Genomic DNA, 27,269 nt, shown 5'->3' on the forward strand with positions numbered 1-27,269 from the left:
AAGATGTCACACCACCACCACCAGCCATGGTACCCATGACAAGAGTGTCAAGTCCATCTACACCATCATTGAATGCCCATGCAGCTACCTCGCCTCCGGTAACAAACACACCCGAGTCTCATGAAGGGTCAGTCCGTTTTAGGTCCATTGTCGATATCTACGCCAACACTGAGGAAGTGGTTGGTATTGATGAAGAGGTGATGATGGTGATGTCTGAAGAGCAGACATGTTACCAAGAGGCTGCAACCGAGGCTTGCTGGTACGAAGCAATGGAGGAAGAGCTGAAATCTATTGAGATGAACAATACCTGGACCCTAACTGAGTTCCCATTAGGCCACAAACCTATCGGCCTAAAGTGGGTGTTTAAATTGAAGAAAGATTCAGATGGGAAATTCATTAAGCACAAAGCAAGATTAGTGGCTAAAGGGTATGTACAAAGACAAGGCATCGACTTTGAGGAGGTGTTTGCACCTGTCGCTAGACTTGACACTATTCGAGTCATTCTTGCACTTGCTGCAAATCAAAGTTGGGAGGTACACCATCTAGATGTGAAGTCAGCATTTCTTAATGGAGAGTTAGAAGAAGAAATATATGTCACTCAACCGGAAGGGTTTAACATAAGGTGTACAGATTGTCCAAGGCCCTCTATGGACTGCGGCAAGCTCCACGAGCTTGGAACATGCGACTGAACAGGAGTCTGAAAGAGCTTGGCTTCAAAAAATGTACTCAAGAACATGCAGTATATACAAGAGGTGAAGGAAAAGCAAGTATACTTGTTGGAGTGTATGTCGACGATCTCATCGTGACAGGAAGTAGCACAGAAAAAATCAACAAGTTCAAACAACAAATGATGACAGAATTTGAGATGGTTGATTTGGGTCTTCTCTCCTACTACTTAGGGATTGAAGTGGAACAACAGAAGAGCCGAATTTTACTTAGACAATCAGGTTATGCCAAGAAAATTCTATCTCAGTTCAAGATGGCAGACTGCAATGCCACAAAGCATCCAATGGAACCCAAGACACAGCTGCATAAAGACTTGGAAGGGACTCCAGTTGACGCCACGGAGTATAGGCGCATCATTGGTTGTCTGAGATATTTGTTACACACACGGCCGGACCTGTCATATTCTGTCGGAATGGCGAGCAGATACATGGAGAGGCCTACAATCATGCATCACAAGGTGGTCAAACAAATTCTCAGGTATTTGAAAGGTACAATCCATTTTGGGCTTGTTTACATAAAGGGACCCCAGGAAATTGGTATATTCGGCTACTCGGATAGTGATTTAGCCGGCGATCTTGATGGGAGGAAAAGCACAAGTGGAATGACTTTCTATTTTAATGAAAGTTTGGTGTCCTGGAATTCACAGAAGCAGAAGACAGTGGCGCTTTCATCTTGTGAGGCAGAGTTCATGGCAGCCACAACTGCGGCCTGCCATGCTCTGTGGTTAAGGAGCCTTGCCAGCGAATTAACCGGTGTAGAGCCAAAGCCGATAACTTTGTTTGTTGACAACAAATCTGTCATAGCTCTCATGAAGAATCAAGTATTCCATGGTCGAAGCAAGCATATAGATACAAGGTTTCATTTTATCAGAGAATGTGTTGAGAAGGGACAGATTGTGGTTGAGTTCGTTAATACCGAAGAACAGCGAGTCGATGTATTAACTAAAGCATTGTCGGGAGTGAAGTTAGCTGTCATGCGACAACTACTCGGCGTCTGTGATTTACAACCATGTCTAGATTAGGGGGAGTAATATGAGCAAATAATCCGGACATGAGTCACCACGTCATTGTTTATTTATTTATTTATCTTTTTGATAGTTTTTTTTACTTAGTCTTTCCTATTTTTATGGATCTTTCCTATTTCTATGGATCTCGTAGTGTTAACTCTTATCACTTTTGGTGTATAAATACAACGCAAAAGTATGTAGAAAATCATTCATTGCAAGAATATTTTCGTGAAGTCATTGCTTCCTATTTTCCTTGCTTTGTATTTCCTTCATATTTGTGTGGTGTCGGGAAGAAGAGAGGTTGTCGGGTGTGCTATTCGAATCCCAACAATTAGGGATTCTAGGGTTTCCAGCCAACAGAAGCGAGGCGTAAGCTCGTGATTCCTTCTTTAAGGAGAAAGCTACAATGCTTTTTCTCAAATAGGGTTTTATACGGCAACCACCAAAACCAAAAGAAAAAGAAACCCTTAAACCGAAAAAGCTTAAACCGGACAAATAAAACAAACCGGCCAAACCGATTAGGATTTGGGTTTAGACCGAGTTCATTTTAGTTCGTTTGGTTCACAATTCCATCATTTTGTCCTTTTGTCCAGTCCAACTAGACTTTATTTCTCTCATTCTGAGAATCCAATTCTCAAACTTATTTTAAGTCCTTCGGAGAACTTGTTGTGTGTGTGACCCAATAGGTTCCCGGTTATGTTGATCGTCCGTAATTAACCATTAATTATAGAACAACCATGAGTGGCACCTAGTAGTACATCATGATCTCCAATTGATCAAAAAAATAATGATTGATTCTAGAACAATTCTAAACCTTTCAGCAACTCCAATTAAACGTGTATTGTTCCTTTCACCATCTTATACTTGCTTGGTTCAGGACATGGTCTATGTGTCGGTCCCCATTAGGCTGACTACACCACACCTAGTCCAAGCTGCTTTCTTGTTCTATGGATTCAAGTTACTTGTACATGCGTCCAAGAGTACTGTACTCTTAACATGTAATGCTTTGGCCAAAGACTTTTAGCAACAATCCTGACAAGCGGCCGCAAGGTATACATCTCATTTTTCAAGGAGCGGTGAATCCTCTGTGGGCTATTCAAACACCTTCGGACACTTCGACTTATACCCAATCATCTCGGATCCACACCTCCTTGGAGATGTTTGCTTAAGATGTCAAAGTATAAGCCTCCATGACTAAGATGACTTGAATACTACAAGTCAAAGGAAACTCGCACTTAAGCTGCACTGAGATCTTCATTGACATACGAATAAAACCATATGAAGTCTCAAGTCAGGTCACTCCAATGAACTAGTTACCTTTAACTAGCATCCATGTTTAACTCTCAACATCGAATGTCTCCAACAGTGAGATCAACTGCTTGGTTAACCAAGGAGTCTAAATGTGCTAGTTTCGACAGAATCGATGACGTCCGTGCTCATCAATTCCTCAACTAGAGATAATTTTTACACGTTCATAATTGCACATGTAGAGATGCTCACGAGTTGTGATCCAATCATAAATTTTCTCATACTATGAATCGTATTATGGGCATTCACTACAAAAAAATCTGCCTTTTGCGACGAATTTTACGATGAATTTCTTAAAAAAATTTGTCGCAAAACAATTTGCGATGAATTTTGTGACGAATACAAATTCAACGATGAACAGCCCGTTCATCACCAAATTTGAATGGCATATCCCAAATTGATGGTTTTTTTATGACGAAAAAATGTTTCATTGCCAAATTGCAATGAATTTAATTTTCGTCGCCAATTTACGATGAATTCTACAATGAATTCTATATTTGCGATGAATTTGATGACGAAATTAATTTGTTACTAAATTAGCAACTAATCTTTATTTATTACAAATTTTGTTGCCAATCAGTGATGAAAATCATATTCGTCACAAAATTAGTTGCAAATTTGCGACGAAATAAATTCATCCCTAAAAATCAAATTTTTTGTAGTGATTCAGTATTTGAGTTTAAGATTCAATCAAACACATATGGAATGTACACTCAAATAGTAAATTACTATTTATCCAATAAATAGGATAACCGTAAGGTGATTGCCTTAGGGCACCTCTCAAATCTAACAGAGGCAATCCTTTGAGGCCTTATGCAATGGAAGGGATGAACTTAGCCTATGACAGGTAAGTGTCTAAGGTTGGAAATATTTAGGAACATGCTAGCATGACGACTTGACTTTAAATAAAAATTTGATACCAAATAGACTAAGGTCACTTTTTGCACTAAGCACGGAGAACTTCTTCTTAGGCCTTATCTTAGCGATTTCAAGTATCATGCTCACCATTGTTATTCTTTGATAAGATTTGATTGATGTGCTAGGAATGATGATGCTGCTATGTATTTCTACTTGAATCTAGATGCAGGTTTTTACTTGAGGACAAGCAAAAGTTTAAGTCTGGGGGTGTGATGTGCGTAGGGTATACATATATTTTTACTACTTTTATTGCACATCTTTATGCATTTTATGATGATATTCTGTGTTTGTCACACCCTTTATTCGTGTATTAGATATATTTTTTTCTATTTCCTAGTTCGGAGGTCTGCTCTCGTACTTGTGCATTTACAGGACGAAATTTGGAGCAAAATAAGGCGAAACGGAGAAAGAACAATAGAAGGAAAGACAGAGTCGTGCCTACAAGGCACGACCGTGCTTGATCACCTAAGCTGTCGTGTTTGTTGGGGTGTAACGGTGCAAACATAGTCCCACATCTAAAACACATGGAAAAGATCATGGATTTAAAAGGATGAAAGATATCTCCATTGGTTTGAGGCCTTTTGGGTTGAGTCCAAGAACAAAATCTATGAGGGCTTAGGCCCAAAGTGGACAATATCATGCCATTTTAGAGATATTTTGATTCCATCGGTACCAACAAGTGGTATCAGAGCGAGACTTCTCTTCACTGGACTAACCGCTGGAAGAGTAATGATCCAGATCTAACCATGTGGGTTGAACCTTAAAACAAAAAGAAGTGGGTGCTCCCATATTTGAATCAAGAGGATCAGACACCAGGCAGGAAGTCCTAGTAGGTCAAGTGGACCGAGGGGCAGGAAGTCCTAGTTGCGGCTAGGCAGGAAGTCCTAGTAGGTCAGGTGGACCGAGGGACAGAAAGTCCTAGTTGCGGCTAGGTAGGAAGTCCTAGTAGGTCGGGTGGACCGAGGGGCAGGAAGTCCTAGTAGGTTGGGTGGACCGAGGGGCAAAAGTCCTAGTGGGTCGAGGATTCGGACATGGGGGCCTGTGGTCCTTTGTTTGAGGGGGAGATTGTTGGGTTGTGCAAACATAGTCCCACATCTAAAACACATGGAAAAGATCATGGATTTAAAAGGATGAAAGATATCTCCATTGGTTTAAGGCCTTTTGGGTTGAGCCCAAGAATAAAACCATGAGGGCTTAGGTCCAAAGTGGACAATATCATGCCATTGTGGATATATTTTGATTCCATCGGTACTAACAGTGTTCACCAGACACGGCCGTGCCATCCTTGCAGATGATCAGCTGCTCCAGGCCATGCTACAAAGCACAACCGTGCCCTCAATCCAGAGCCAACTAGACCACGGGCCGTGCCTACAAGGCACGGCCGTGTCCCTATAACAGAAGCACCACCAGCTAGAGTCGTGCCTACAAGGCACGACCATGTCCATTTTACAGATTGAAACCAGCTTCAGGTCGTGCCTATGAGGCATGGTCGTGCCTCTTTTCCAGATTAAGACCAGTTTAAAGTCGTGCCTATTAAGCATGGTCGTGCCAACGGAGGACTTGGGGCGAGCTTCTGGACTGTGCCATGAGGCACGACCATGTCGTGTCTGGGGGCATATATAAGCATCTCTTAAAATCTTGAAAAGGAGGGGGGAAGCTCTGGGAGGTGAATCAAGGACACCGCAGTCGCTATCCGGAGAGGAATTCAGCGATCCATCCATCTATCCAAGACTACTCCACTGTTTTCATCCATCGTCGACGAGGAGATTGCAATTCAAGATTGCACACATTGATAAGTCTTTTTATTTTTTATCTTTCAGATCTAGGAGCAAGATGAACCATTATTCTTCTTATTTGCATTGTATTTCCACCATCATGGAGTAGATCTCTAGATTCTAGGATGTAGGAGGAATCAAGATGTATTGGATGATTGTATATGGATTTGCTATTTGTCATTTTCAAGGATATGATTATACTTTGCTATATGGATTTGTGCCCTGTATCTATTTGATAATATGTTTATGAAGGCTCAATTTCATATGGATGAGAGTGAATTATAGTTTAATGGAAATCTTAGGATCGTATGACTGGGGTACTTTGTGACAGAAGGTGAACCTTTAACCGGACTTTCCGAGGAGATTCTTAGACTGTAAAGAATGCTCATGAGGGATAATTAACGTTACAATTTGACTCATGACCTCTTCCTAGTGATCAATAACTGTTAGTTAGATTTTACATGTTAGTGTTTGCTTGTCTTTGTTTTGGCCGATGAAACAAGCGACCCGTCTTTGTTCTTGGTCAACGACGCGAGATCAGCTGCACGCGTTGCCCGCGGCAGCGCACAGGCACTATCCACGACCAGCGACGTATCCCCATGACGTCGGCGAGGCTGGCAAGAAGCCGACAGTTGGCGTCGGCGGGAGGCAAGAGGTCGGCGGCTGGCGTCAGTGGGAAACGACGCTCGCGGATGAGCGATGGCTTCATCTTCGGCACGGCTAGCACAGTCCCTAGTGCCGACGAGGTTGGCACTGGCGAGGCCGGCATAACGATGCAGGCGGTGAGGCTAGCGTCGGCAAGGTTGGCGCAGGCGGCAGGCTGAAGACAAGTTTAGGGCACAGCACAGGATTTGGGAAATTTTTAGGAACAGGTTTTTATTTTTAAAAAAAAAAGAAAAATCCAAATTGGGTCAGCCCAATTAAAGGATTATGAATAATCCAATTCATTAGGCTTCAGCTTAATTGGGCACAGAACAATCCAATTCATTGGGAACAATTGGGCCCAATTAATTGGATTCATTGGAAGCCCAATTAATCAAATTGAGTTGGATAATTGGATCAAATTTTTAATTGGGTCAATTTTGGGCTTACAATTAGAGAGACCTAATTTGAGTTTTCTAATTGGGTCATTTTTGAGCTTTCAATTAGAGAGGCCTAATTTGAAATAATTGGACTTAGGCTTCAATAGTGAGATCCAAATTAATTTGGGCAAACGTTCAATTTTAATTGGATTTCAATGGAAGTCATGTGCCCAATTGGCCCAAACAAGTGGAATCGTCAAGTGATCTAGCACGAAGACAATACTTGAGTAGACACAACCAAGTATAAATTGGACTTGGTTGGCACAACTCTATTTTGGTTCAACCGGATCATGCTCTAAATTGGTCAAACTGGATCTGTCCAGATTGATTATGAATAGCATAATATTTAAAATTTGACATTGGCTGAGTCAATTGTGGCTGAGTCAGTAGTGGTCAAATTTGAATCGGGATGAGTTGAATACAATGTTTAGAAGTCGGTATTAGTTGACTTGCTAGAGTTGACATTGGTCAACTATACTCATAATTGTGAGAAGTTGTTTGAACAATTTGTACTCGAGAAATAACTCAATAATAGGCTTAGTCAACTAGGATTGGTGGCTAGAGACGATGAGAAAACTAAATATCATGCATAGTGCTCGGGTGCCTGGGGTGCTTAGAGCTAATGACTTGGTGTTTTTAATTCTCATGGAACACTGCCATGTTAAGTCTTCAAGGAGCCATTGACTGGTCAAAGGATCAGTTGACAAACACCCCTGTAAATCGAGGAAATTTATCTTCTTGATTTATTGTGTTAGATCTATGCCTTTATAAATTGAATTAAACCGGTATATATACTGGTTTGTCAGTTTTGTACTGACTTAATTAATTTTAATTTTTCAGATGGCACGGATGATTACTACTATGACTCGTCGCGATGTGATGCGTAATAAGCTAAGGGAAGCTATCCAGAGGATAGAATATGACTCAGCTTATGGAGTCAGTGGACACATGGGGAGATTGGATAGACTATTTTGGTATTTAGAGATGCAGGATTTTCCAATTCTGGACAACTACAAGATTTGGGCTTTGGTTCGTTTATTGCCTAAAAATCTGCGTGATGTAGCACATCAGATATGGGGGCACTATGAGGGGTATATTTAATATACCCAGTTATGCACAGAGTTGCTTCACTACGCAGATTGTGAAGAGGATCCAGAGGAAGATCCAAAAGAAGACCCTGTAGAGGACGTTTTTGTGGGATGTTTGAGTTCGTTATAAGATTCTGTGTCCTGGCATCATCTAGATAGCATGCCAGCTGAAGATGTTTCAGTTGAGCCTAAAAAAATAGGACATGTTTAGATTATTACTGCACTAGTGTTTGTACTAGTGGGAGTGATAATTGTCTATCTAGTTTATTAGAATTATTTTCTAGTTAATTATAAGTAGAAATATTGTAGGTAACATTCAAAGTAGAGTTCTTATTATTTGTTAACAATGTACAACATGTTTACTTTAATAATATGTTCATTTTATACTGTTTACTTTACATGATACATGATATTTATTTATTGATGTATACTTTTTGAGTGGTTCATTGTGAGTATAATTTTTTAAATGATAAGTTCATTTAATGATAAATATCATGATTAATTAATGATTAAGTTCATTAAGATGGGATGTATGTAATAAAATAGATCAATGCAAGTTAGATTGGAACATACAAATGAGATCATGGTTCAGTCCCAGTATTATATGCCGACCTCATGGTTCGGTCCCAGCATCATATGCTGACCTCATGGTTTGGTCCTAGCAGCACACGCCGACCTCATGGTTCAGTCCCAACATCATACGCCAACCTCATGGTTCGGTCCCAGCATCATATGCCGACCTCATGGTTTGGTCCGGTTTCAGCACTACCCCTACATTTGAGATCAATTTCCTATACATGATATTTATTGAAGACAAGATCGTTCCGCCTAATCTGGAGAAGATATAATTGATTCTCCACAAAAACAGGAATACGTCCTCAAATATTTAGTAACGGACGGAATCTTCCAAAGCTGAACGAGTATATGAGAATATTTCTAAACAAATGTTAATATTTCGGAAATCAACTCCTATAAAAAGGTAGTCTATGCCCATGGGCAAGATACGCACATATATCTTCCCTAATTTCTTCAAGCTTGTAAACTCTTTGCATCGAACCCTAACTTGAGCATTGGAGTGGCTTGCCGGGACCCAACCTCGGTGCCATTCTAACCCTCTTCTTTTTGAGTGCTTTTCAGGACCTCTCTTTTCGGACGGTTCTTTTGGAGTGTGCACATCGGCCTAACCTTGAACCAACATTTGTACCATCCATGGTGTATCAGTCGGAATAATATATTATAATGCTTTAATTCTATTTAATTTTTTTACAACATGAAAAATTATTTTTATTATATTAACTATTTATATTTATTTAGTTAATGCTGATTTAAATTAGATGTTTTGTATGAAATGTTAATTATATATTATAATGCTTTAATTCTATTTATTTTTTTTCTCTTGTTCTTGCTTTGATTATGCAAAATAATAGATATAATTTATATGATATAAAAGGTAATGTGTTTGAAACACTTAGTACTAGTAATTTTAAAACTCACAAAAATATAATTTTTATTACATGAATGGATGTAACGTCCACAAGGATCTTTAAATTTTAAACAAGAATTTAAAATTATTTTATAATCTTTTTTATTTTTGAAATAGTTAGCAAGTCGAATTTTAATATCTTACAATTATGGTTACAAAAAACTCAAAATTATTTTATTCTTTTTATCAAAAAGAAATTTTAAGTCTAGTATCATCTAGTTTTAAAAATAGTATCTTATATAAAAAATGATTTATTTTATCTCTCAACTTTTTAGAAGCATAAACATTACTTAATAATTGAATGAGAATTATAAAAAAAATAAGGAATATAATTTTCAAAGGATGAGGTGGACAATTTTGATATTGAAGGAACTATCGAGAATGAAAAATAAAAGTGAGTAAACAATACTACTTTCTAAGATAATAAAGATAAAAAGATAAGTGAAATAAATGAATTTTAATTTTCCTATATCTTAAAGGAATACACAGACAAATTATATGAATTTTAATTCCCTATATCTTAAAGGAATACGCAGATAACTTAAATAAGTTTGAGCATTAATTTTTTTTTTCAACTTTATAAAATTTTAAATATTATCAAATTGTATGATTTTGAACTGTAAATTGTAATCACAAGTTAAAATTAAGGATTAATATTTTTCAAACTATTGAGTTAATAATTTTAAAATATTGAATCATTGATTTTGAACTATTGAACCATTCATTTTAAATCAAGGAATAATCAATTTAAGAGTTGGTTACAATGGACATAATTGAGTTGGTTACGATGAAGTCGAAGCAGAGTTCGATTTATTGAAGTGGATAAGGGTCGAATCTCGATGAAGTCGAGACAATGTTCTCCTCCGTCGTGGTCAACTGTAGTTTCTCGATTTACCTCTTCATAGATGATCGTAGGGCTGACTATAAGAGGCCATTGGAGTGACAGATTTCACCTTTTTACTGAAGGAACAATCAATTTTGATTAATGATAAAGCTACTATGAGAGAGAAATTCATGGGAGAAAAGTTTATGGAGTCTTTTCCCTTTCCAACTAAGGCTAAGAACATCCATAATGGGAGCTCTTTTTATTAACTTTGAGAGTTGCTCATTTTTAATTATTTTTTAAAATAAAAAAATTTATAATTTTTTTTAAAAAAATTAAAATTAATAAAATATAAAAAAGAGTCATTGTTTAATGTTAAAAATTCATGATAATCAATTGTGTTATCATTTTCGACCGTTAATTGAGCATATTTAGCATACGCTACGATTGTCACATCATTGCCAACCGATTTAATTATGATATATTTAATTATTTATATTAAATTTTGTGAATGATTTATAAAAAAGAATAAGACCTATAAAAAAATTATTGAGATGTTTTTAAATAAAGATGAATAAAAAAATTTTAATTTTAATGTGGAGGATCATAAAAAATCTCACAATTATGGCTAAGAGACCGATTTGATTGATAAGTATTTAAAAATGACAAAATCGAAAAATGACACAATGTTTTTTTTTTTTCAATTTCTTTGCTCAATTATAAATATTTAAAAATGGCAAAATCGAAAAATGACAATGTTTTTTTTTCTTAAGAAAAAGACTCGGTGACACGATGGGTAAGAAGAAGGCGTAAGAAGCGGACGTGAAGCTGGGAGGGTGCTCGCCACGCGCGAGTACGTGTGGGATACTTGTTTCTTTCTTTCGTTGCCCTCTTCCCTTTCCCCAAGTCTTCCATTCCACCGTCCGCCCCAGCTCGACTCCCACCCACCAACGACGTACGCCGCCCTACATCCCAATCTAAATCCACTCCGGCGAAGAGAATCCTACCCTCCGCTGCTCCTCCAACCGTCAAGGTGATCCGGCATGCTCCCCTTCTCTCTTGATTTTCATTTTCTATGTCTTGTTGGGTTTCCCGGATTGGTGCAATTGCCATGCTTGACCTTGCTTCTACTCGGATCTGGGATTTCAAAAAGGTTTATTCTCTTCTCATGGAGACTTCTGTTGCTCCGATTGATACTCTCGGACGCTTTCTTCTTTCTATCATTTGGTTTTGATTTGATCGGTTAGATTGGGTGAAGTAATTCAACCGATGGAAAATATTCTTGCAATAGTCCTGATTGAAAGTAATGGTTTTGTAGTATTAGGGAAAGCATCCTGGAGGATGGTGTCGGAAGATCTCCCTACTACGGCGATTGAGTCGAATGTTGCAGCTGAGTCGCAAGGGTTCGTTCAATTGCTATTTCCTTTTTTTTTTACTTCTTTTTATTTGTTATTTGCACAAGTTCTGCATGTTCTTTCAGGATCTGGATTTTTTTTTCTGCCTTGGATTTTGTTGATTGTTGCCGCCTTTAGTGAAATATATACTTTTGTCTCATCTAGCAGAACTTCGATTAAATGATTTACCTTTCTCCGAAGAAACAAAGTAATTGTTAATGGAAAAGTGAATATTACACGTTGATTGGTCATTATTTGCGAACACTTAGACTGGTATCTGAAGATAATATGTAAGCTAACTAACAGCACTCTGGACCACATAGACATTCCTTTTGCTGGATGCAGTGATCTGACAAGTGTCGTTTTGGAATTTCAGTTAGTGGATCTATTGACCTTGATCTTGGCATGTGAAAATTCATGAAACATACCATTGGTTAACTTCACAATGTCATTAGTATGATATTTTTCCTGTTTAAAATAAAATAAAATAAAATTGTTCACATATGCAGGCTAAATAATATTTAAGTTGGTAAAAATTTGAGTGCTGATTCTTGACTTAATAAGTGAATCTAACTAGACCGAACTGCATGCAACTTGTATAACCCCAAGCCCATAAGATAGGTCATGCACACAAAAACTACTTTTCAATTGACGATGTTTGGATTGTTGCATTATTACAAAAGAGTATATCATATCAAAAAGCTGAATTCTCTAAATCAGCTCTCTCTTTTTTTTTTATTTAATCATATTTCTTTACCTGATCCCCCTTTGAATTATGTTATAAAGGCTTTAGTTTCTATTTCCTTATACCTTAATCTTTGTGGTGTCATATTTTGAGGTTCTTATTTTGTCCATAAGCTCATAGGTAGTACTTTTCTTACTACTTGCCCTTCTTGCTGTGACTATTGGCTTCTCAGCTACACTCTCTTTTGGGGGTTTATGTATTTCTCAATTATTTTCTTATCCAACTGCAAATTGACAAGATTAATGTACCACATCAAGTAACATAGTACCTGTTATTTTCATTTGTTATCTTGCTTTTGCCCTATAACTGGATCAAGAGTTATCTGTTCAGGTTCTTCAATAGTTTGCAGGACACATGCTGCTTGTATGCTGCAAGATGATTGAGAAATACTTTTTATTCAATATATTACCATTATAATAGATGCTCCCTCTTCTATAGGGGTGAAAATATGACAACAATGGTAATTATAGAAATGAAGAATACAAAGATGAAATTTTATCAACCCAAATCACAAAAATATTAAAGGTGGATTGAGAAATAAGTATAGATGAATCAGACCAAAAATATTGGAAGTCGGTAGGAGATTAGTAAATAATCTCTTTCCTTTAACACCTACACTTAAATAAAATATACTATCTTCAGTTTGCATCAAACACGGATGAGATTTTTCAGATTATATTACCGAAGCCAAATCGGGTTGCACACTTAGCACAAGATGATCTGCATAATCTTTGGGATGGCGGGATATCTACAACAGGGCTATGGATTTCTGATTACTTTATAACATCAGATTGAATGACCAACATGATCCAAGGATGATTACACATCTAACGAGATGAGGTACATCTTTCAATGGAATCAACAGATAATGCATGTAGTTGATACTGAGAAAAGCTTCCCTCTAAGAAAGAGCAGTGGTGGAGGGCAATTGTTTAGAAGCACTTGAGGTGGCCCTTGACAATAAGCTTCGAGCAGTGTTGATCTCCAGTGGTCTATTGGATGATTGATCAGTTGGAAAGGCATACCATGGCTCCAAAGGCTTAGTGACAATAAGACGACAATGGGAGGTGACTCGGTGGGGGAAGCACCATGGATCACCAAATCAACTTGCTGATGAAGAAAATTAGAGGAGCAATGGAAGGTTGCAATCATGTCACAACCTCTCCAACTAAAACACAGAAAGTGCTAGAGTATTGAAGTTGGTTATGATACCAAGTAAAATAACAAAATGTAAAATAAGATGGTTGATGAATAATTATACAATATATTGTAATTACAATGGAGCCATCTTTTATAGAGTTGATAATATGAAGACAATGGTAAATGTAGAAATGGAGATTGTATAGATGATATTGTGTCGAGGTGAATCAGAAAAATGTTAAAGGTGGATTGAAAAATAATTGGAGATGAATCGTACCAAAGTTAGTGAAAATCAGTGGGAGATTAATGAATAATCTCTTTCTTTTAATTCAAACTCTTAGTTAGTTTCTATATATTGTGATAAAATGGATTATTTTTAGATGAACAAAGTGATAATGTTGAGTTGTATTAGATTTCATTACTCTTGCTCACCTTCTTTGTTCCTATCTTGTCAAATTTAACTCTATTTGTTTGTTTTGTACCAGTTGATTTTTTTGTTGCTAGATTTTTGGTCCTGGATCCTTCTTGGAAAAGCACCGTGGTTATCTGGTTATTCTAAAGCTTAGACTGATGGCTTTGGTTTTAGTTTTGTTGAAAAGAACTGAATTATTATGTAACTTCTTTCTATGATCTTATTCTTGGTTAGCTTAGATTTATATATTTCTGAGATGATAAATATGGCAGGTCTCTTGCTTGTAAAAAAGGCCAAACTAGAGTTCCAAAGAAGATACACAAAGCTGAGAGAGAGAAACTTAAACGTGACCAACTGAATGAACTCTTTGTTGAGCTCGGGCATGTGCTTGGTAAATCTCAATGCTATTTTCAATGTTGATTGATTCCCACCATATCTGCAACAAAGTGAAAGCTGTTCAGTGGAAGTCTGGCTATTGTTTTCCTAGACCAACTTCCATTTCACCATATAAATTGAGTATTTCTTGTGTGCGCTTTGCGATAAGTTTGTCACCAGGCTATAGAGTTTTCATTAACTAAATCCAGTCAAAACATCCACAATTTGTTAGCGTCCTTATTCATAAAGACATCTTATATTTGGAACTTATAATCTGTGGTTGGTGCTACTGGTTCTGGATCAGATATTTATCATTTGAATGCATTTATTTTTAACTCAGAAACCACCTTTTTTTTTGTATGTGAAAAATATCTATTTAATACTTTATGAGACTGTATCACCTTTTGATGAGTTATCTTGATACTTTACAAGACTATTGCCTTTCAAGGAGTTTCTTTACATTCAAAGTTGTGAAGCTGTATAGAACTTGACTAAAGCACTGTTTAAACTCGATCATTTGTGAGCAATGGATATTCTTATTTACAAATTGACAGTCGTAGCATTTAATGCAGATGAGGTAGAAGTTTGTTATTGCAAGGGATACCTTTTCTCTTGTCTAAATAATGCTGTATTTTTATTTTCTTGCTGCACATGACATACCTATGTGGATATTTGACTAATTTTAGTTAGAGGAATTTATTCCCATATTTTTGTCTATGTACAGAACCAGATCATCAGAATAATTGTAAAGCTTCCATATTGGGGGATACTACCCGAGTACTTCGCGATCTATTTGCTCAAGTAGATTCTCTCAGGAAGGAAAATGCTGCTTTGCTAACTGAATCTCGCTATGTGAGTTTCTGATTCTGAAATCTAATTTTCTCTTCCTAATCTTATCAATTCAATATTTTGGATTAATGTCATCACCAGTATAAGCACTGACCATGTGCACATTGATTTATTCTAAATTCCCACAGCTTTTAGTTTGTAGCTAATAGATTTTCTGTCACTGGTTGCAATTCTACTATATTCACTGATCTGATGAACATTGATTTGTTCTAAATTTGCATGGTTTGTAATTTGTGGCTAATGAATTTTTTTATCGTTGTTTGCATCTTTAATATGGAATTCTACCAGTTATTTGGAACCTCTTGTAATTCTGTCTTGTCATGGCCAATCTATTTCCTGTTAGGTGTCGCATACTTGCTAATTTATTTACAATTAACCAAAAATCCCTGTGATTAATCTTTCATAGTATCAGTGGTATCATCATGACTAACCATACTTCAATGTTGGTCGAATTTGAGCTAAAACTTGGCTGTTCGATATTGGCATATCTAGACCAATAGGGCACTGGATTACAGTTTACTCTCCTGTTTGAAAAATATTCAAAACAAACGGTATATGCTAGCTTACATGCTTATTAGTTGAAGTAACTGATTGCTCAAAATAAACTTATTCTAGTATTCTTTTTCAATCTTTTACTCACTGTACTGCATCATAATTAGAAATAGTTATTCACATAATACATATTTCAGTGAATTGATAGATTTGTCATTATACAACAACTTTAGCCTGTGGCATATTATTTGATTGCCTGTTCTGGACCTTCTTTTCAAGTTCTTTGCAACTTGTGTTGCTTAAGCATTATGACTGGTTCATCAGGGGAATGACTATTTGATATGATATAAACTCATAATTGTATGTAATTTCTTGGACATGGGGAATATAACAGATTACTGTCGAGAGGAATGAGCTGAAAGACGAGAATAATGCTTTGCAATCTGAAATATCACTGCTCCAAAATGAACTACAGAGGAGAACACAATCTGTTCCTCTGTGGAATGATACCACTACTGCAAACTCCTTGACTCAACCACAACCAACTACTACCACGCTTCCGATGCAGCATCGGCCAATCATTCTTGGACCCATGCAAGCAGCCCCTGTTCAGGAGCTCCAGCTCTTTCCAGTGGAAAGAACACCGCCAACTACCCCACCAGGACCTCCTCCTCAGGTGACGAGGCCTCATGCCAGATACGCTGCTCCATTCGACTTGTGGTCAGATCAGCTCCTTTCTACTCTTCCACAGACATCACAAGGGGAGAGATGTGGCAGTATTAGTACAAGCACCACTAGCAAGGAAGGATCTGTTGAACCATGAGCCTAAATTTGATCTTCAATTGAGAACTGTACATCAGAAATTTGACAAAATTTTCCCACATGCTAAGAATCTAATGAAGCATTAGAAGAATTCTCGTTGCGGATGTTGCCAAGGTAAAAAAATTGAGCAGGTGGGGACTGTAGGTAGGTTTGAGTCATTATATTCTGCTATGAAGCAATGTATCCGTGTTTTCCAATTTTCTTAGATAGTTTCAGCTTGATTTCCATGAACAAAGCTGTGTTCTTCAGCGAATTGTTCGCACATGAAATTGGCTGTAGCATTCTGCTCTGCTACTTTTTATCTGTACCACTTGTCCTACTCTAGGAGCAGGTATATATATATATATATATATATATATACGAACCATTTCAATCGTTTCATTGATCTACCGCGCGACTTCTATGCGCGAAGGTTGCGCGATTCCGACCTGGCATCCGCGTGGTTCCGCGCGGCGTGGCTGCCAGCGTGGCGAAGCGAGAACAGCAAAAATTTCGTCCGAAATTTATTCGCGAAATTTCTTCGCGCCGAGCTCGTCCCGCTCTGACCTCAAAGTCCCGCTCCCTGCTCTAATCTCGTCTCTCTCTCGCCGCTTTGCTCGCTCTCTCTGCCATCGCGTCCGCGCTCTCCTCGCCGTCCGCGCTCTCGTCGGCGTCTTGAACGAGTCCGGCCATCGCGTCCGCGCTCTCCTCGCCGTCCGCGCTCTCCTCGGCGTCTTGAACGAGTCCGGCCATCGCGTCCGCGCTCTCCTCGCCGTCCGCGCTCTCCTCGGCGTCTTGAACGAGTCCGGCCATCGCGTCCGCGCTCTCCTCGCCGTCTTGCACGAGTCCGGCCATCTTGAACGAGTCCGACCGTCCGCGCTCTCCTCGCCGTCGTCGCTGCTGTGCTCAGAGGGCTCTGCTCAGAGCCCTCCTCGTCGTCGTTGCTGCTGCGCTCAGAGGGCTCTCTTCTTCTCGTCATATTGAACGAAGTAGCGGCACTTCCGGATTGCGCGTCCGGTTCGGTCCTCGCCGTCTTGAACGAAGCTGCTCTGTTCTACTCTGCTCGCCATAGGCCGTTGTTCTGGCCGGCGTCGGCAGAGGTTAGGGTTTAGAGACCGGAAAATTATTTAACAATGCTGGTGATTTTATTTAACAATGTCATCTGACTGCTTTTCTTCCTCTATTGCCCGACTCAGCGCAGCCCCAAGACTGTTCCCTCTACTCTGCTCGCCATCGCCCGTTGCTCTGCCCACCGTTGCCTCAGGTTAGGGTTTACGAAGTGTATTATCTTCACAGCATAATACCACCATTATTTGCTCTTATTCCTATCATAATGACACCATTAATTGGTAGGTTAATTGTTTAGTTTAATTGTTGTTGATATTGGTGAGAATTTTTTAGAACTCAACCAATTTTATTAGTTCTGAAATACTTACTGCATGCGTCAATTTTGAAACTGTGCCTATGTCTATTGGTCTTTTGATGTATTTCTTTATCTTTAAATGTATTCAATATTATATTTCATTATTGAGATAATCACTATATGGCTATACATGTTCTCATGATAAAGCCCTAACATAGAGATAGCATGATAAAGCCTTAACATAGATATAGCAATGTTAGAGTAGACTTAATTCCTGATAAACTCAATTTTAATATACTCGCCTCTCAAATTGGTATGTCAAGCATGTGACATGAATTGGAAATGTCAAGTAAGTATCACCACAAGAGGAACATAATATTGACACCTAGGTAAAACAAAACTATTGGAGAAGAGAACCATTTGAAGATATATAACACTACTTGATCCTTTGCTAGACTTACCAAAATAAGAACATGGATTTTCTCTGTTGAGGTTTTCATTGAACATGGATTTTATCTATTACTTGTGTGTATCGAAAAATGGTTAATCATTTCATGTCTCAACTTTCAACAATGCTTTAGCCATTCTATGAATTTGATTTAGAAGATTTTTATGGTTATATGCAGAGTTTCACTTCATTTAAATTTGACATTCTCCTACAATGGAAGAAAATTGTGGTGATGATCATCTATATATTCCTCAAGTTATAGATGATCGAAAACCAAAAATTGGGATGGAGTTCACGTCACTAGAGGAGGCATTTTCGTGCTATAATCAATATGCGCGAGAAGCCGGATTTAGTGCAAGGATAAACAGTAGCAAGAAAAATAAGATGACAAATGAAGTATGCTATAAAACATTTGTATGTTTTAAACAAGGACATACGGATGATCAACGAAATAAACAGTCAACAGGTGATAGACAGAAAAGAGAAAGAGTACGTGGTGAAATTAGAACTGGATGTAAGTCAAAGATTTCACTTGTAAAGAAACAAAATGGATCTAATTGGATTATCACTGGCTTTGTGGAAAGTCATAATCATCCACTATCGACTCCTTCAAAGGTGCATTTACTACGGTCACATCGTCATGTTTCAGCAGCCAAAAAAACATTGACTCAACAGTTTTCAGAGGCTAATGTCCCAACTTGTCAACAAATGCGAATAATGGAAATAGAATATGGAGGAGCTGAGCTAGTAGGTTGCACAGAAAGAGATATTAGAAATTTTGAGAGAGATGTAAGGGATGAAGAAAAAGGTATTGATGCTGAAACATTAATTGAGTTATTTGCCTCTGAAAAAGATAAGAATTCTGCTTTTTTCTATGACTATCAGACTGATTCAGATAACAAATTTAGTAGGTGTTTTTGGGCAGATCATATATCAAGGAGGGCATATAGTGTATTTGGTGATGTAGTTATATTTGATACAACATATAATACCAACAAATATGGATTGATTTTTGCACCATTTGTAGGAGTAAATCATCATCATCAAACAATTCTTTTTGGTTGCGGTTTTTTAAGTGATGAAAAAACTGAGTCTTTTGTTTGGCTGCTTAACAAGTTCATTGAAGCCATGCCTAAAGGTGCACCTACAGTTATCATCACAGATCAGGATCCTGCTATGACGAAGGCCATTGCACAAGTTTTCCCTCAGACAATCCATCGATATTGTTTATGGCATATAATGAATAAATTTCCAGAGAAATTAAATCTTTTATCCCATGACATCTATCAAAGCATAAAGAATGTCATTAGAAATTCAACATCGCCGGATGAATTTGAGAATTCATGGGAAGAGGTAATCAAGTGTGGTAACTTGCAAGAAAATGATTGGTTGTCTTTGATGTATGAATTGCGACATAAATGGGTGCCAGCATATTTTAGTCATGTTTTTTGTGCTGGAATGTCAACTAGTCAGAGATCTGAAAGCTCACATTCATTTTTCAAGAAGTATATCTCCAACAAGAATTCATTAATGGATTTTATCACCCGTTTTAATCGGGCACTGAGACATCAAAGACATAATGAGTTAATTGCTGATCATATTGATATCAATGAGCAGCCAAGGATTAAGACAAATTGGCCAATGGAAAATCAAATGGTTCAGTTGTACACAAAAATTAAATGGATGGAGTTTCAAAAAGAAATGAGTGAGAGTCATGGTTATTATGTGAAACAGATATCTGTAGAAGTTGATTTGGTAGTTTATCATGTGATGAATTTTCAAAGTTGTTCTTCCTCCAAACCAAGGGTCCTCACTCATGACAACCAGAAAGACTATATATCTTGTAGTTGTAAAAAATTTGAGTTTGATGGTATTCCGTGCAGGCATATCTTAGCTTATTTCCGTATCAATCAAGTGTTTCATCTGCCCGATAAGTATATACTCAAACGATGGACACAAGATGCAAAGCTTGGAGCAATATATGCTTTGGGGGAGGCAAATTTCAGCGATGATCCAGAAAAATTTTTGATGTTAAGGCACTCAAAGTTATCCTATAAAGCATCAGTATTAATTGATGATGCATCTTTGACTGATGAGGGAACACAATTTTTGGATGAACAATTCGATTTGATCTATAATAAAATTCAGTCAATAAATATTAGCACAAAAGGAGATAGCGGAAGTCAAAAGAAGAAATCCATGGATAGGACTGCTGTTATTATTGATCCATCTTTAGTAAGAACAAAAGGATGTGGAAAGAGACTGAAATCATCAAAAGAAAAGGCAATTTCAAAATCCCGGTTATGTCATGGGTGTGGGCATCGAGGTGTGTCACATGACAAACGCAACTGTCCACTTTTACAGCAAGGGTATGTTGATTAATTATTCATTTATATAAGTTTAGTTGTAAATCAATTTATTATATTTATATGATAACGATGTGTCTATTGTCAGATCAAGTATATCTCTTCATAATGACAACGATGACGACACATATGAAGAAGAATTTCCATCTATGGCTGGTACTAAAAAAATTTCATTTTTTTAAAATTATAGTGGTTGGTTGATTGATTGAGAAAATAATATTAACATTTATCTTTATTGTTGCAGGTTCTAACAACATGCTTTAGAATTCAATGTTGAAAGGAGTACATTCAGTTTTCCGAAGGTTGTCGTCTGATTGCCCTTTGTTGCTATACTTTCAGAAGTACAAAACTGTCTAATTTATCATGTGTGATTATTGATTTGTCAGGTCAAAAAGCAAGAAGGGACGTGCTTAGAGGATGTTACTGCTGGGAAAATCCACTCAACGTGCTTAGAGGATGTTACTGCTTAGAGGATGTAGCTGCTCAGAGGACTGATTTATCAGTTTCTGAAAATGTGCTTGACACCTTATGTCATGTTATTGTGTAAACTTTTGGCAACGTGTATTATTCAGTTCATGTCTTGCTAAACAGAAATGAACTACTTTTATGCTCAGATCATTGTATATGAATCGATTCTATTGCAGTTCATATTGTATTTGAAAGTTTTGACTTGTGTGTATTCAGTTCATATTGATAGTTCTCATGTGTGTATTTTGTTCTGGAAGTTATATCAAATTATTGTTATATCTGTATTGTGTATTCAGTTCATATTGTTCTGAATGATTTCATCCGTATATTGTGAATAAATTCAAGCATCCCTTTGTTTGGTTGCTTATTACTCTCATCCATATATGTGTATTGGTTTGTTGCTTATTACTTTCATCCATTGACATATATGTGTATTGGATAGATGAATGCAGGAAAAACCACTTTGAATTGTGGTGACGAAACATTTGTTTTTGCCAGATTGCACAGCTCAGTCGACTGGCATTCAGGCCAGTTGAATTGATTTTGTGATCGACTCGACTGATCAGTAACATCACTCGACTGATTCAGTTTCTGGAGCAAGCAGAATGGTATAAACTCGACTGGTTAAAGCCTTCAGTCGACTGGAGATGCTATGGAAGCAAACAGAATAGAATCGATTCGACTGAATATTAAAAACAGTCGACTGATTCGTTTTCTGGGCAATCAGAACCGCATCGACTCGACTGTTTGAAGCCTTTAGTCGACTGATTTGATTTCTGGCTCAAACAGAAGCAAATCCACTCGACTGTTTGAAGCCTTCAGTCGACTGATTTGATTTCTGGCTCAAACAGAAGCAAATCCACTCGACTGTTTGAAGCCTTCAGTCGACTGATTTGATTTCTGGCTCAAACAGATTCAAATCCACTCGACTGTTTGATGCCTTCAGTCGACTGTTGATGGTTTGACCGTTCGATGCCATGACTACTTAAACCCAAAAACCCTAATCTCGTTACTTTCTCCGCAGCGATTCGACTGTTCCCTCTTGCTCGCGACTCCTTCTCCGGCGACTCCTTCTCCAGCGACTCCCTCCTTCTCCAGCGACTCCTTCTCCGGCGACTCCTTCTCCAGCGACTCCTTCTCCAGCGATTTCACGCCGATAACTCTTCTAGCAGTCCGGTAAGCTCGTTAGTCATTAGAAATCCTAACTCTATCAGTTCGTTGATTCTTTGTCCAATGGATTCCAGTGGGTTGCCTATCCTTACCTTACCTGAACGCTTCATCTCCGGTGACATTGCTGCGGTAGCTGCCAAGCTCCATTCTCCAGATTTCACTCCAATCTCCAGCTTTCACGAACATAATGCCACCTAAGTAAAATCCTAAACGTTACTATTTTTTCAGAATTTTAATTGCTATAAAATCTAATCAATTATCGTTGATGCATTCATGCATTCATATAGGCATAAACATAGGCATGTTGAAGCTAGTCAAGGTCCTTCTAGGACCTCCTCTAAGGGCAAAGGTCCTAGTGAACGACCAAGTTCGTTTAAAATCATTCCTGCTCGTTATTTGCATGAAAAATTTTTCCGCGAGCAGTGTCCTGATGTCATACAAATTATCACGCATTATCAGTTAGAAACCATTATGTATTGTGATAGTTCTATGCATTTAGATATGGTTGCTGAGTTCTATGATAACCTCCATTTTGTCAGCGATGGCCCTCCCTTATATAGAACTCGTGTGGGCAAACGTGACCTTGATTTCTCTCCAGCCATTTGGCGTTCTTTTTTGGGTTGTCGTCCGGCTGACAACGACTTTGTATGTTATCCAACTCTTCGCGAGCCTCTTCCGGAGCCTTTTGCTAATTTGACTATCGATCACATGTTCGAGTATTTTTTTCACCGAGCTCGGCCATTGCATAAAAAAATTTTCTCTGCTCAGGGTCTATCGGCTCCCGATAATGTCCTTTATAAGGTCATTGTCGGGTGTTTACTTCCTATTGTGACACGTGATCTAGCTTCCGTGAGGCTCAGTCATCTATTTCTTCTCTATGCATTTCGTCATAGGTTAGATGTAGATGTTAGTCTAAATATGTTTCGTTGTATTGTTCATTTTACCAAACCCATCCAGAAAAAAATCCACATGCCTTTCCCTCATCTCATTACTGCATGGCTGGCATCCTTAGGCATTGATGTGACTAGGGACAGGGCCAACATTAAGCCGCTTACTGATTATGATCGGATTGGACTACGGAACTTCTCCCTCGCTGGGATGAAAAAGGGCTATCACACTATGGAGTGGGAAGATGGGCATGATGATCATGCAGACGAGCTTGGCGGTGAGGAGGCTGAGGGAGCACCAGCTTTGCCAGCAGGAGCACCAGCTTTGCCAGCCCCTGATGCCTCTGACGACGATGACTTCCCGGCGGATCGAGATGATTACTTGGAGGCGGCTATTGAGTCCCTTGACACTCGGATCGAGGAGCTACGTCTTGAGGTTACCAGTCGTCTCGACTCCATTGATGGATCCGTTGCCTTTTTGAGTGGGATGCTTCAGTCGTGGATGTCAGGTCATCCTCCTCCACCACCTTCTGCTTTCGATGGGGCGTCTGTCAGCCGTGCTCCTCACAATATGGACCTTGATTAGATTCTCATCCTTTAGTCTTGTATTTTGTGTGCTGTATTTTACAATCTAGGCGGATATTTACAATGACTGCTAAGTGTTTAATTTGTCACCTTTGAGTACTTAAAGTAAAAGCCAAGGGAATGCTTTTTTTTTGTTTTATCACAATTTCAAATATGTGTTTATTTGTTGCTTGTGTGTTTGTATATTGTCTCTATGCTTCTCTGTCATAATGTTTTATCATAATTTTGAAAAAACTGGGATATGGTGCAGCAAAACTCTCATATCACTCGACTGATTAAATATACAGTCGACTGATACGTTTGTTTTTAAGCCATTTTAGATATCCAGTCGATTGATATTCAAGCTAGTCGAATGATTTTAAGAATCAACTCGACTGATTCTTCAAAACAGTCGACTGATTTAATTTCGAAAGCAATCAGATTTGATTTGACTCGACTGATGCTTCAAAATAGTCGACTGATTTATTTTCGGAAACCAACAGCAATGATTTGACTCGACTGATCCCTAAAAACAGTCGACTGATTTATTTTCGACAGCCAACAGCAATGATTAGACTCGACTGATCCTTAAAAACAGTCGACTGATTATGAATCGACTCGACTGGTTGTTTAAATCAGTCGACTGATTTATTTTCCGAAGCAAACAGCATTGTTTTGACTCGCCTGATCCTTTAAATCTGTCGACTGGTTATGAATCGACTCGACTGATTGTTTAAATCAGTCGACTGATTCATATGTTGAAGCAAATGTGACTTTGCTTGAAATGCACGTCTTCGACAAAGTTCAATACGTAACAATAAAAGTTAACACGAAGCTAAAATACAAAATATACGAATTAAGGACATTGAGACAAACTAACAAAGTTTATCAAATAGAATAACTCAAATCTGATTTCAACTTCAATACACCATTTATAATAACTTAAATAAAACAAGTTACATTGATACCACACGTACAACTGAAATACACTTTGATAACAACTTAGAATAACATATCTATTTATCACTACTTAATTCTAGAGAATCTAATTGTTGCTTAATTTCTTCTAATGCATCTTTTAACTTAGCAATTTGATCAGCTCTTGAAGTTGGCCTTGAACTTGAAGTTGCCCTTGAACTTGAAGTTGCCATTGAACTTGAAGTTGCGTCTGAAACTTCTTTTCCACTCGATGTAGCATTTTTATTCAAATGCATTTGATAAGCTCTTTCTGCCTCCTCTCTATTTTTGTAACCTTGGTATATAGCACCTCGAAAGCCTATAACTTGAGTAGATGCTTCTACCCACGTGTCATAAATGCCTGGTTCGCATCCAACAAAAACTACATATGTTTTTCCCTACATTAAAACAACTATCAGAATCTTATATAAATAAAATATTAAAACTTAAAAATAATTAACATACCATTTTGAAATGTCCAAGTACTGATTAACAAGTTTCCTGCAATAAAAATTGACAAATGACAAATAATAGACTCAATATAATAATTTTCACAAAATGATTGTAACATGATCTTAACTCATAGCTAAGCTTGTGATGGATTTGGATAAGCAAAATTGTAAACTTATAATGAGCCATTGAAATAGAAGCATAATCATAAATTTCTGTACAAGTCGAGATGAAAGTTTCCTGCATCTGTGGTGTTTTATAAATCTGCTAATCAGAGCTAAGCTTGTGATGGATTTGGATCAGAAAACTGATGGAAGCATTAGTTGAGGTGCTGACGATCGAGTTCAGTGATGTAAATAATGCTGAATCAGAAGCTCGTAAACTTGTGGAGCAATGGAAGAAGAAGGCAGACCTGCTAGAAACTCAATTAGAAGAGACAAATGAGTCTAGAAAATCTTCATTGGAGGCTCTTGCTTCAGTTAAGCAACAGCTTGAGGAGTGCTATGCCCTATTGCAGGATAAAGATTGTGAAGTTTCTGTTCTTACAGGCAAGGTGGATTCTCTTAATCTCGAGGTTTCCAGGCACAAAACTGAACTTGATGGATCTATTCAGAAATTGGCTGTAGCACTACAGGAAGCAGCAGAACTGGAGAAAACGATTGCACTTTTAAAATCTGACCTTCAGATTGCAGAGGCGACAAAAATTCGCACAGCAGGCACGATGCCGAGCAGAACGCCGGAGCCGCAGACGGAGTCGTGCAGAGGCGTCGCGAAGGAAGCACGACGGCGAGCGACGCGATGGGCGAGACTCGCGCTGGCGAGCAGAGCGTCACCGTCGGACGAGCAGAAAGTCAGGGTCGCGCAGAAGCACGACGACGAGCAGAGCGTGAGAGCACGACGGCGAGCGCCGCGACGGGCGAGACTCGCGATGTCGAGAGGAGAGACGGGCTAGAGGCGACGGGGCGAATCGCAGCGGCGCGAGAGTTTCGGAGATAGATCTAGGGTTTTCCGCACGGGGCGAACGCAGCGGCTCGAAGATTGATCTAGGGTTTTGCGCTTCCAGCCACGTCGCACGACAGACTCCGCTCCCAGCCACGTCGGCATGCTCCGCGCGATGCCAGCTCAGCGTCGCGGACGCGGTGCGCAGTGGACGGTGCGCAGGAGACACACTCCTCTATATATATATATATATATATATATATATATATATATATATATATATATCATATCGCCGTGAAATACTGTTCAATCGCGATTTTTGGACGGCTGAGCTTGAGCGCGCGATCGGATGAACGGTTAGGATGGAAGCGCTCACGGATGCTCAGGAGATAGGTGCTCAGGATAGCCCTTTTGATATATATATATATATATATATATATATATATATATATATAGCTCTGATATCCTGCCCGACGCCCCCGCGCGACCCCGCTGCGCGACCGCTGGACCTCCCCGCATTCATCGCCGCCGTTCGTCGTCGTCCGGTCACCGCCGGCCACCATCCCGGGCTCGTTGGTACCGCAACTCGACGGCGCACACATCGGCACCAGATTCCGGCCGGATTGGATCCGGCCGGATTGGGCCGGAATCCGGCCGGGATTCCGGCCGAAACAGAGCAGACGTGCTGGTGGTCGATTTCGCCGGATTCTGGCTGAATCGGGGCCAGACTCCGGCCGCGGTCGACGCGCTCGGCGCCGGCGCGTCGGATTCTGGCCGAAATCGGCCGCCAGCGTCTGGCGGCGATTTCGATCGGAATCCGACCGGATTCCGGCCGAATCGGGGCCGGACTCCGGCACCCGCCGGACCGCCGGTGAGTTGCGGTTCCAACGGGTCCAATCCGGCGGCAATCGGTGGTCGGACGGCGATGAACGGACGCCGGGAAGCGGCGAAGGTCCGAGGAGAAACACTGTGCAATCGTGATTTTTGGACGGTGTGGGTTGATCGCGATCGGGCGTGGACGGCGTGGATTGATCGCGCACGGGTCGCGTAGGAATCCGTCGCGCAGTATATCATTTCTATATATATATATATACAGGATTGATATCCTGTGCGATGAGTTTACGCGACTGCGTGCGCGACAGCCGACGTGGCGAGGAGTTTCACTGTTCATCTCCGTGGACAGCGTGGCGCTAGCAAAAATCAAAATTTCATCCCGCGTTTTCTAAAATTCCAAAATCGC

General features: G+C 39.1%; 2 protein-coding genes across 2 annotated transcripts; both read left to right on the forward strand.

Annotated features, from left to right (window-relative positions):
* Positions 1-11,074: 11,074 nt before the first annotated feature.
* LOC141813654 (transcription factor BHLH062) lies at positions 11,075-16,765 on the forward strand. Its single transcript, XM_074701622.1, has 5 exons — positions 11,075-11,242; positions 11,528-11,612; positions 14,173-14,291; positions 15,000-15,127; positions 16,011-16,765. Exons 2-5 carry the CDS (start codon positions 11,551-11,553, stop codon positions 16,437-16,439), a joined length of 738 nt encoding a protein of 245 aa, XP_074557723.1. The 5' UTR covers positions 11,075-11,242; positions 11,528-11,550; the 3' UTR covers positions 16,440-16,765.
* Positions 16,766-18,441: 1,676 nt separating this feature from the next.
* On the forward strand, positions 18,442-21,141 carry LOC141813485 (protein FAR1-RELATED SEQUENCE 5-like). The gene is made up of 3 exons (XM_074701455.1): positions 18,442-20,597; positions 20,683-20,750; positions 20,981-21,141. Exons 1-3 carry the CDS (start codon positions 18,442-18,444, stop codon positions 21,139-21,141), a joined length of 2,385 nt encoding a protein of 794 aa, XP_074557556.1.
* Positions 21,142-27,269: the final 6,128 nt, after the last annotated feature.

Source organism: Curcuma longa, chromosome 20 (genome assembly GCF_044706935.1).
Source record: "Curcuma longa cultivar G26 ecotype Majalengka, Jawa Barat chromosome 20, ITB_CL_G26_1.1, whole genome shotgun sequence".
NCBI lineage: Eukaryota > Viridiplantae > Streptophyta > Magnoliopsida > Zingiberales > Zingiberaceae > Curcuma > Curcuma longa.

What these genes read in the sequence shown, in the direction of transcription:
- LOC141813485 (XM_074701455.1), top strand. Translation starts at nt 18,442, where the DNA reads ATGGAAGAAAATTGTGGTGATGATCATCTATATATTCCTCAAGTTATA. An exon ending in TGTCCACTTTTACAGCAAGG is followed by an intron (nt 20,598 to 20,682) that starts GTATGTTGATTA and finishes GTCTATTGTCAG; the next exon opens with ATCAAGTATATCTCTTCATA. An exon ending in AGAATTTCCATCTATGGCTG is followed by an intron (nt 20,751 to 20,980) that starts GTACTAAAAAAA and finishes TTGATTTGTCAG; the next exon opens with GTCAAAAAGCAAGAAGGGAC.
- LOC141813654 (XM_074701622.1), top strand. Translation starts at nt 11,551, where the DNA reads ATGGTGTCGGAAGATCTCCCTACTACGGCGATTGAGTCGAATGTTGCA. An exon ending in GTTGCAGCTGAGTCGCAAGG is followed by an intron (nt 11,613 to 14,172) that starts GTTCGTTCAATT and finishes TAAATATGGCAG; the next exon opens with GTCTCTTGCTTGTAAAAAAG. An exon ending in TGAGCTCGGGCATGTGCTTG is followed by an intron (nt 14,292 to 14,999) that starts GTAAATCTCAAT and finishes GTCTATGTACAG; the next exon opens with AACCAGATCATCAGAATAAT.